The 11,352-nt window shown below is 42.4% G+C and overlaps 1 protein-coding gene across 3 annotated transcripts; it reads left to right on the top strand.

The window, feature by feature from the left end:
- The first annotated feature begins 1,195 nt into the window (after positions 1-1,195).
- emc10 (ER membrane protein complex subunit 10) lies at positions 1,196-6,357 on the top strand. Of its 3 annotated transcripts, XM_042087153.1 has the most exons (8): positions 1,196-1,343; positions 1,740-1,797; positions 1,918-2,030; positions 2,159-2,272; positions 2,408-2,592; positions 2,931-3,024; positions 4,388-4,490; positions 6,039-6,357. In XM_042087153.1, exons 1-7 carry the CDS (start codon positions 1,245-1,247, stop codon positions 4,472-4,474), a joined length of 750 nt encoding a protein of 249 aa, XP_041943087.1. In that variant the 5' UTR covers positions 1,196-1,244; the 3' UTR covers positions 4,475-4,490; positions 6,039-6,357. The 3 variants fall into 3 exon arrangements, with proteins under 3 accessions (XP_041943087.1, XP_041943086.1, XP_041943088.1); XM_042087152.1 differs by lacking the exon at positions 4,388-4,490; XM_042087154.1 differs by lacking the exons at positions 2,931-3,024; positions 4,388-4,490 and having other exon boundaries at positions 6,039-6,168.
- The last annotated feature ends 4,995 nt before the right edge of the window (positions 6,358-11,352 follow it).

The raw sequence follows: 11,352 nt of genomic DNA, 5'->3' as shown, positions 1-11,352 counted from the left end.
ACATTGTAGTTCTCCTGTTTATTCGCTTGGAAAATTGCCACATTTCATGTTGTGTGACCTTACACATTTTTATCAACTACTTGTGCAACTGTATTTAAGTAGGGAAAACATGTATGTTTTTGATTACTGCTATCTTCCTCCCTCTATGGCTACGTCTGAGCCCGCCAGCATAGCAACATGCTAACACATTCGCGCCGCGCGCCAGAGCGTTTGAGTGCACGTACCGACACGGGAGAGGTATGACTCAACTCGTGAAAGTTAAGGTAAGAACATATATTACTACTGACATTGGGTGGCGTGTTCCTTTAAGAAAGGTGTATTACAGTCTTATGTCACCAAAATCCCAAATAAATGTCCCTAACTTCCTAGGACGACCCATAACATATGCCAGTCATCTTGATAGAACTCTGCTATCTCAATGTAGCACAAGGTATAGTAGTAGTAGTAACTTTATTTGTCCCAGAAGGGCAATTATTTTGCAGAGGTAGCATGCAAGGTTACACACACACACACACGCTTCCACAAGATAAGTCAAAACACAGAATTAAAATAAGTCGAAGCACAGAATTAAAAATAATAAATAGAACAAGAAGCGTATGGGGCAGAGGGTTATCTCCGTGTCCTAGAGTTCAGTAACTGAACAGCAGATGGTATGAAGGAGTGTTTGTATCTGTTGATTCGGGCTAATGGATATTTAAAACGGGAACCAGAGGGTAAGATCTCAAATTCGCTGTGCAGAGGGTGGGTATAATTTACCAGGATGGATTCAGCCTTCTTAATTGCCTGTTCCTCATACAGCATTGACATACTTATCTGTTGGACACCAGTGACTCTACTACAAACCTTAATGACTTTAGAAATCTTGTGCTACGCCCCTAGGCCTTGGCCAGTAACAGGCGGTGTTACAGTAAAACGTTAGACTTAGGCTAAGTCACAGAAATTAATTCAGTCTGATAGGGAAGAGATAGCCTGAACAAAATATATGGGCGGGGGGGCAATATGTGCGTTTTCATAAAGTCTAAACTGTAATATGACCATTTATGACCATTAATCAAGTCATCAACACAGATAAGAGCCATAATACGGCTCTGCATCAACTGGTTCTACAGCTCCGACTAGAGGTTGTTTTCAGGTTTGCAAGAGCTTACGTCACGCATACGTACACACGCACATTTGTAGTTCTATATCTTCTACAGTAGTTTTTGTACTTGTACTTCACTTCTTCCTGCATTACGCCAAACAAAATGGCTTCATCCAGACCAACATACATTTCGTTGTCGATTCTGTCAACATTTATATTGCTGTTGTGGACAGAATTTGCAAGCTGCAATCTCGGTAGAAGAGTAAGTTATTATATGAATTCAGTTCCGTGATCGTGTAGAGATTTGTCTCGCACAGCTGGACAGCCAATGCTCATGTAGCGTTATTTTAGCTTCTACCGAGTCCTAGCTAAATTTAGCAACTCCGCTAACAGCATAAGCCGAGATATTTAAGAACGTTGCATTTTTTTATTCACTTTTTAAACGTTAAACGTATTAAAATGTCGTAATGTAGAAGTTATGAAACGTTAAGACTTGGTGTACATAACTGAGATAAGTCAAATAGTATCCTGTCAAAACAGCAATTCGTGCGGTCGCTGATGTAACGTACCTCTTGTAACGTTAGCTTGCACTTCTTGCTTAAGTGCTACACATTCTTGAATGATCCCTAAACGTATGCCAATATGTATTTTCCTATAGCCAAATGATGCTTTGGACACGGACTTCTCTGTACTCCTCGAGCATTCATTTGAAATAGGTGAGTCTGGCGAAGGCAGTGTCAACAAGAGCACATGTCGAAAAGAACATACAAATGTACAATTGTCATTGTACATTGTACATACATTGACATTGATGTGAGTCTGGTTCTCCCATTCAGATGATTTGCCAAGGTTTCGGCGGAGAGGCTCGCTGGAGTTGCGATCAGGGAGAGAGCCTGGCGTCACCATTTCTCAGAGTCAGCTATCAGAGGAGGACAGGAACATGCTGAAGGTGAGGGAAGGATGGATTGGTGGTCAAAGGTCACCGTGCATCTTCATGTTTTGCTGCTTTGTTTTATGCATTTTTCTGCCATTAGGGAAAAAATCACAATCACTCAAGCCTTTCTTTCTGTGGAGTAGGAAGTCGCTGCTGTGGATGGCCTCTACCGAATCCGAGTTCCCCGAGTGTCTTTGCAAGCAGACAGGCAAATAGAGAAGCAGACAGATGGCTACCTCACAGCTTTTGTGAGAGCGGTATGTGTTCTCTCTGACAACAACAAAAAAAGCCCCCTGTCTTTATTGTGTTACAATGTCTTTTTCATGATAGTATGTGGACATATTTTTTTTTAGTATATCTATCTATATATTTTTTTTATTTTTGTCTTTCAGTGTGCTATGGTGGAGTCACACCTGAGTGATGTCATCACTCTTCACACTGATGTCACTGGCTACCTTATTGGCGTTTCCATAGTGACCCTACCTGGGGCTTGTCGAGGAGTTGAGGTGGAGGACGAGGTTGATCTGGAGTCTTTTAACACCACACTGAGCGTCATGGGTCCTGTCAATGCTCCCCCGTAAGTCAGCCCAATTCCTGGACACCTCTAGACTGTATATAGACAAGTTATGCAAGACAAAGCCTACAACGAGTATTATATCTGTAATATCATTATACATTTAGTTATTTGACAAGTTTATGCTATATTTAAACCATTGTATCTGTGTTGACACTTGCACAGAGCGGAGAATGTAAGGTCTAGGTTTAACATTTTTTTCTACAAGAAATAGAGATTTTACCACCTGCTTTTCCTCCAAGCCTGGTCTGTTTAGCACTATGATTTGATTACTTGCACTAATTAGTACATATTGTTTGGTATGTGATTGGCTGGCTCCAACCCTTATCACACCCTTTCAGGCCAGAGACTGCTCTGTTTATTGAACGAATGGAGCAGGAAATGGAGAAGAAAGTCAAAAACCCACAAGAGCAGAAGTCCTTCTTTGCCAAATATGTAAGTGGGCATACAATTCAGTTACATTTGGAATAACACTATTGTTTGCATCATTGAGCAAGCATCGGTTCCATGCAGCCAATAAACAGTTTCAAATCAGTTTATTGGGAATAAACTGAATTTGCGTGTGTCTTGTAAATTCTGATTGAAATAAACTGAAAAAGGCCATATTCAGCTTACTAATAAACCGTTTGCACACCCTAGCATATGCCTCCCAGAAGGAACAGTGTTGTAGGCCTTCGCATGCTCAATTCACACAGAATTAGGATAAAATGAACCAATTGTCTCTTACACACTTTCCTAATCATGGCGAAACAATGCGCACACTTTTGGAAAGACGAGGAGACAAACTTATGTCTTGCAATCATGCAAATGTCATGGAGTTCATCGACGTGACAATGTTGTAATAGCGACTTGTTAAAAAAGATTTGTAAAAAACTTAATGAGGCTGGCTATCGACATACGCCTGAACAAGTGAAATACAGGTGGAAGACCCTGAAGACGCTGTATTAATCAACCAAAAGAGGGAATTCCACCAGCAGAGATTTACGTCATGACGTTGGGAGCCTATTTGTGGGCTGCGTCGCTGACTTATTTGGAATAATGTCGTTTGCTATGTAAAAAGGAATATGCTCAAAACGTGACATTCTACTTGCATGTAAACAGGTTAAACGGAATATTGACATAAATGGAATTTGGGCAATAAACTAATTCAAAACAGTTTATTCCTAGGCGTTGAAAACGTGCTCAATGACATTATTTACAACATACATTATTAGATTCATGCATTATTATTCAAGATTTACCAAAACTTCCTTCACAAGTTGTGCATGTTTTTTTTTTTTTTTTTGGGGGGGGATAATAGATAGGCTGATATAGTTAGCAAGTCTTCATCTCTTCCATCATTCATGAGGAATGTGTTGGCTTGTGTTGAGTGTTCTTGTTGATTCTGTTGTCCTCCAGTTTTTCTCCCTGTGTGGTCATCACTCTGTACCCGTCCGTTTCCTCTGCCCTGCCCTGCCCTGTGTCTGTCTTGTCTGCGACATGGCCTATTTAACCATTTTCTTTCAATGAGTTGGCTCAACCCTTTTCAGTCCACAACTTCAGTCCATCTAAGTTTGACACCCATCTCCTGTTAGAAGCGCATTCTCTCCTGTCTGTGCCCCTTTGAATTTTATAGATTGTGTTACAGATTTTGTGTAAACTCTGCGGTGCTGTGTCTTGACTGTGTTTTTCCCCCTTGCATCTATGGGTTATAGTGTGTTGTGTCTGTCTGTGCTAGACTGTGTTTGCTGAATGAGAGCTCTGACTGTGCCGTGCTGTGCTTTTTGTTGACTCTGTGCTGGTCTGTACTGTGTTCCAGTGGTATTTGATTCTGGGCGGTGCAGTGTTCCTCATGGCCACCAGTTCAGCACAGCCCCCAGCAGGGGGCGACAGAGAGCAGAGCTGATTCCCATTCATTTCAAGTACTGGTCTCACCTTGGCTCACTCCAGTTCCTCCTCACTCTCTCTGTGTCTATTACACTTATGCTCACAAATGTCCACGTGCCACCATACTCATCCAGTCACTGCGTGTTTGTGTGTGTGTGTGTGTGTGTGTGATTGTGGGCTTCAGTGAATGAGTGAGTGAGTAGCCGAGTAAGTGTCAGAACTGATTTCGTTGTTTGTTCTGCTTTGCTTGTCTGATTGTCGCCTGTTATAGTTCCTGTTCTCCTGGGTCATACTGTCATGCAGGACATTTTGGAGAAAATCATGCATATAACACCATAAAAATATCACGTGAACACAAAATTACCATAATACTCTTGACTTGACAGTTGTCAAGAGAGACTGGACATACTACTCTTGACAGTTTGACCCGGTGCCTGTTCTGTGTCTTTCACTCTTTTCCCCTCAGTCTCTCTCTCGCTCCCTCACTCCCTCTCTCACTCTCTTCCTCCTCTCTGTCTGGAGGGGCTGTGAGAGAGACTTTGGGGGAGGGGGGTCCATTCTGTTTGTAGTGGGAATCACCAATCAGTTAATGGTGCTATTAGCAACCTTGCTGCATCTAATCCCCAATCAGTGACACCCAGCGTGGGCCATCATCACACTAAGCCCTCTCTCAGACAGGCTGCGTGTGCCACTGCTTGGGGAGGTACCCATGTGTCATCCCAGGTGCCAGCCTGAAGCCACCGAGGGGAAGCATCCCAGTGAAGCCTGTTGACTTTTGAGATTAAAAAATATTTCTAGACAATAGTGCCAACTGTTGACATTTTGTTGTCTATCCATTTCAAAGAAGAGATATTTACATTGTTTTTCTTGCAACAGTGTACAGTACATACTGATGAGCGTCAGTGCAAATCCAAACATACCACTATGTCTGGTACAGCTATATATAGATACTCCGCTTTATGCAAGATTAATTGTCTCTGTAAAAATATAGCATATTTGACATTTCGCCAAAATATTTTTGGTATGGAACAGTGTCACCGATGTGGGGAAAACATTTCGGTATCAACACTTCAGAATGGTGATATGCTTCCTCGGGCGGTGGTCTGTACAAGAGAGCCCCAGCACTGCAGTTGGTGTTTGTTTTCTCTAGTGATGTGAATCTCTTAGTACACCTCAGGTTTGACACACAGGCTAGTAGATCAGGCTGGCTGATTAAACAAGCTAAAGGGCGCTTTCGGAATTTGATTGGTTATGTCACCAACTTGGGGGTACCTGGAGGATGTTGGGATCACCTATGATTGGATGACTTTACTGGATGACTCCAGTAATGACCAGCTATTGTAGCAGCAGCAGCAGTCTCTAGGGCTATCTCCCTCTGTCTCTCTCTTGGAGCAACCTGATCTAACCAGGACAACACTAAGGCATTGTACTGAAGCACACCTGATGACAAACTAGCAAAACTTTTCTTCCCCTCATCTTTTTCCAATCTCTCTTTTTTTTACTCACTCAACCAAACTTAATCTTTGTCTCTGTTCCTCTGACACTGTTTCTGTCTGTCTACCTCTCCACATCTCTCTCTCTAGTGGATGTACATTGTTCCCCTTGTCCTCTTCCTCATGATGTCCGGGGCACAAGACCAGTCTGGGGGCGGGGCTGGCGGTGGAGCAGCCAATGGAGGCGGCCGATGATCGCCATGCCGATGTGACATGCATGAGTGGATAACTTCCTGTTGTGTGTATAATGCTGAATGAATGGAAACTGATAACTAAATTATGTTCAACTAAATGTGCACTCACACAAATACATGACCATGAACTCCTGCTGAGATGTGAATTGTACTGCATTTTTATTACTGAAGTAAATGAAGAAAGAAATAAAACTCTTAGAGAATATGACCACTAATGTTGTGTATAATACATTTTTACCACAGTCTGTGCATTTACAGTCTATCTGGTCCATTCTCCCTCTGTATGTCTCCTGTGTGTTATCCTTCCCTCTCACTCAATGACAAACCACCATTGTGTCACATTGGACTGCCATGTGTACAACTGAAAACTACAGTGTGTTGCATAAGTTTTCACCCCCACCCCCCAACATGCATGAACACGTGTACACAAACTCACAAGTGAAGCAAACACACGCACACATACTGACTCGCATACAAGCATGAGCTGCAGGAGTAGGAGATGGAGAGAAATTGACAAGCGTAGTTTATTTTTGTAGAGAGAAGATGCAGAACTGAGCGGCAGTCCCATTTTGTACAGCCAAGTGGTACAGTATATCTATTTGCGAATACAGACGAGATTTTCAGATTTTACACAAATACTGGAAGACTTGATAATGTTAATTCCCTCTATTGAGAGACATTTGTAATGTCCTCAAGGTCTGTTAGTGGTAAAAAGTATTACCTTGGTTTTAAGATGAGGACAGTAATATTCTCTTATGTACACAATGTGATGCCCACATAAAAAGTGTCCACCATCTCAACTGTTTCCCTGTAGCCTATGCCTTAGTCTCAGGACTATGGGCAAGGTGATGATAGAGCAAGAGATTACTCTTCCTGTCATTGCTCAATTGTGTCACTGGCAGAATGTTCTGGACAACACGGTGTCCAGCATGGTGCCTCGGAATGTTCTATCTTTGTATGTTAGCGGTCAGTCAATCTCTCGGCTCATCTTGTCTGTCTTTGCAAGCTCAGTGGGCGGTTTGCTCTCGCCGCGTAACCCCTGATCTTAAGGGAAGCTCAGGCCAGCGCTGCCAGTGGACTGCCCGCTCTCTAAACCTCACCCACTGGGGCCGGGAGCTGAAAAAAAAAAACCACAGTCTTCCTCTCCACTATCCCTGTCACTTCCCTTTCTCCCGCAAATCTTTCGGTCTGCCTTTTCTGAAAACACGAGAAAGCAAGATGAGAGGAAACGACAACAGCTGAGGGGAACACACGAGAATGTGGGAAGAGTGGCAGGTTCATCAGTTAGTAAACGGATACAGAAGGGCAGGAGGAGATGGGGGGGGGGGGGGTAAAGGGGACAACAGCGCATGCATGAACATGATTGTGCAGACAGCTTTAGAGGTTTACTGTTGACTGTAACAGTAGCAACAACTTGGAACAGTGTCTGGCTCTGGTCTTTCTGCCGTATCCAGACCAGTTCAGGGCCAAGTGCTGTGCCGGGTTCTGTTGGTATGTTGGTACTTACTTCTTTCATGTGGTGCGGACACATCTCACTGGCTCAACTTCTCCAAAGCAGACCAAAGCCTTCCTGTTGCGGGGCTGTTTACCACTCACCGGGGGGTCCGGATTGGGCAACTTTCCCCCCTTTCTATGCAGAAAGGCCCTGTAAGAGGAGGCCTATCAACACTGAGCCTGACAAATGCCTCAGTACTGAGAAGCCAACAGAAACTGATACCGAAGGAGGGCCGCCTCCGACAAGAATTCTGCCTAATGCTACCATCACACACGAGGCCATGTGGCTGGATTAGGGTGCGAGAGAGAAGGTACTTTTGGAGGACCATCTGAATCATTAGTATGATGCAATCTGAAGAGATAAACTATGCGAGAAAGTGCACATTTCTCATTGGAGCAACATTCACTTAGGAACAAAATTATTCATACCCCTGACAAATATTGATTGTTGATTTTCTCTTGACCAATATGTTTGTTCTGACTGAAAATTACACTGTCACACTGCCAAAAGGTTGTAAGACAATGTGGGAGAAACTCTCTGTTAGTTTGACCAAAACAAACAGCCAAACACGGCAAGAAATGGTTAACAGAGAACAATATCAACATTTTAGAGTGGCCCAGCCAGAGTCCAGACCTCAATCGTCAAAAACGTGAGCATAAGGCCAGAGTGATGGCAAAAAGTCGTACCTGCCTCAAAACCCGGATTGCTGCTAAAAAGGTGCGGCCTTGAATCATTGTCGAGACATGGAGAGACTTGGTAGATTTTATAAGAACCATTTTGAGAGCTGCAAATAAAGATGTTTCCACTGGTTATTTAAAAGGGTATGAATAATTCTGGACATGGCATTTTTCATAAAAAAAAAAATAAAAAAGATGAAAAGGCTTATTTTTTGATTCCATGTTTCTACCACATTGTCTTACAACCTTTATCCGTGTGGCAGTGTCATCTCCAGTCAGAACAAACATATTGGTCAAGATAAAATCAACATTAAATCAATATTTGCCAGGGGTATGAATAATTTTGTTCCTAACAAGGTAGTGATGCAACTTTCATATTATGTATTCTACACTCACTGAGTGAGAAATGTATAAATAACTTCAGCATTCGGTTACTTGGGTGTTTTGTATAGCCACAGTTTTTTGTCCATGCAACGCAATCTTCAGATTGCTGGTCCCATCTCATAAACTTCTCATGCTTAGCCCTCTCCCCCATATTGCTGATACTTTTTAATTTCTATTTCAGCTGATCACATTTCTCGAAACAATTTGTGGAAACTACACCACACAGTGGATTACCTGCAAAGGCACATAACTTTCTCCAAATGCTTAGTTCATGCCTCAAAAGCAAATCTGCCAATCAACATAGCATCAGAATTAAAAGTTCCTGTGTCACTGTTATGAACAAGATGGTCAGAGAGGTGAGAGACATGATACTGTATACCTTTACAGTATTTGTAAAAGTATACTTATTTTACAGAGATTAAAATGGGCGTACAATTTAGTAAAATGAGCGCACTATTTAGTAAAACATGCACACAATTGAATGCATGTTTTCTGAATATACACAGAAACATCTTGCAATGACACCTCTGGGGTTCCGTATATATTCAAGAGACATCTGAGTTTAAAGTAAATGCAAGAAGCACAGTGCCATGAATGTACCCTGCATGAACTAATTCAATTGACATTGAAACATGTTGACTCTAGCCACCAACCCCTCTGCCATTCACCACGACAGATACAGTCTGTTCTCCTCATGACTTGAGAACCCAAGTATAGATTCCCCTCCCCTTGGCCCAGTGTTCATCTTGTCATCAATGGTCAATGGATGTCTGCCAGAAAAGACAGGACCACAGGACATCCACCACAACAGAGAGGTGGATGAAAGGCTGCACAGAGAGTCATAGAAGGGCAGGAGAAGTAGAGGAGAGAATGACAAATCGTGCAGCTCATAAACAGAGCAGTGCTGAAGACCAGGAAACTGGCTGAGAGAACATTAAAAGGAGACTAAGTCACACAACAGAAAGGACAGCCAATGGGAGGAGTAGGGGGAAAAATCATCGCAGACAAGAGCTGTGTGTGTGTGTGTGTGTGTGTGTGTGCGTGCGTGTGCGTGTGCGTGTGTGTGCATGTGCACGCGTGTGTGTGGTAAGTGTGCTCCCATAGATCTCTACCTCTGTTACTGTAACTCGGAGACCAACAGTGTTGCCATAACAGCAAGTGTCTATCAGGACCAGTGCCTCAGAAGCTTAGTGATTTCAGAGTATTCTGGGATGGCTATTTTACATTCCTGCTACTAGCAATGGGTGTCTCAACATTCTGCACTGGACAGGGCTTAGTTGCTGCTAAGATGATGATGCCTAATATTGACAGTGACCCCTCTGGCGCTTGTGTTCATTAGCTTGTGACTCGTCAGTAAGTGTAGTGTTATTTTGAGGTCTTGCACTCTGTACTTTATCAAATTCATGTTATTGTTTATTCAGGCATCAAGTCAAAGGTGTGAAATGATCCCCATCTTAGAAACAATCCATGCAGTTATTATTTGATACTGTGTCTTACTCTATCCATGGGCCAACTCTAAATATTGAAATAACATTACAAATATTGGCCCAAATATGATATCCACTTTGATCTGTCAGGTGAAATGTGAGCCCAGAACCAGGCAAGAAAAAGAGCTGAATGCTTGGGTATTACCCTTCTTTGGGTTTGTAAATCTGTGACCTTCTCACCTCAGCCAAAAGGGTCACTGTTAGGGGGCCTGCTGGAAATAATATGAATGCATATCACCCATTAACATTCAGCCTATTGTATTACTGTATCCATGTAACAGACATACACAGACGCAAGAAAACAAACACATACATACACACATTAATATTCACACACCAAAATATAAAACGTTGCAGAACAACATTAATGTTACAGTATTCATGAATTGCAGGAAGACAGTACAGTTTACAAAGCTTTTGATAACAGCCCAGAGGGAAGCATTTGAGCCATAAGGTAATACAGCATGTCATACACATGTGATATATATATTCCATATGATCACACGGATACATTTCAAAGCTGGTGCAGAAGGCTGACAGGTTCTGGGTTGTGGCACAGTCTGCTGACAGTACTAAAGCAGAGGGCTGTGAAATTTATTAGTGGTTGACAGTGCTGGACATATCTGGACTTCTGAAGGCCTGTGTTAAATACACAGATGCACCCCATTAAAATTCCCACTCTGTAATAATTTAAGGTAGCATGTCTCCAAAGAATGTAGACTAGGCAGGAACAAATACTAAGCAACTAAGGAAGCAGGTCACGATGATAATTGTCATTCCCCTTGTCCGTCCATCAGTTGTGTCTGTCTGTCTGTCTGTCTGTCTGATCTCACTAGTTTGTGTAGGTCTGTATACAGTGGCATTACTATCTTGAGGCAGCTTTGATGTGTACACAGGTCAATGCAGACACATGCCTTCCATTAATCTTTCATTTGAATCCATTCATCTTATGAATTCTTATGGATACATCATCTTATGGATACAGAAAAAAGTTCTTAAGTCTGTAAAGTTCATAGAGAAACCAGAAAAATATAACACCTCACCCTGTTTGAGCAAATGGTAATACACACTCATTGCATTGCTTTTTATGGTATTGTGTGTCACTTTACAGACTGCAGGTCCTCCAGTTAGTATAACTCAGTAGCCGTTTCACATTACCCTTCTACC

Source organism: Alosa sapidissima, chromosome 3, assembly GCF_018492685.1.
Source record: "Alosa sapidissima isolate fAloSap1 chromosome 3, fAloSap1.pri, whole genome shotgun sequence".
In the NCBI taxonomy this organism is placed as follows: Eukaryota; Metazoa; Chordata; class Actinopteri; order Clupeiformes; family Clupeidae; genus Alosa; species Alosa sapidissima.
The sequence above is the reverse complement of the archived record's forward strand: the minus strand, read 5'-3'. Positions and strand labels throughout refer to the sequence as shown.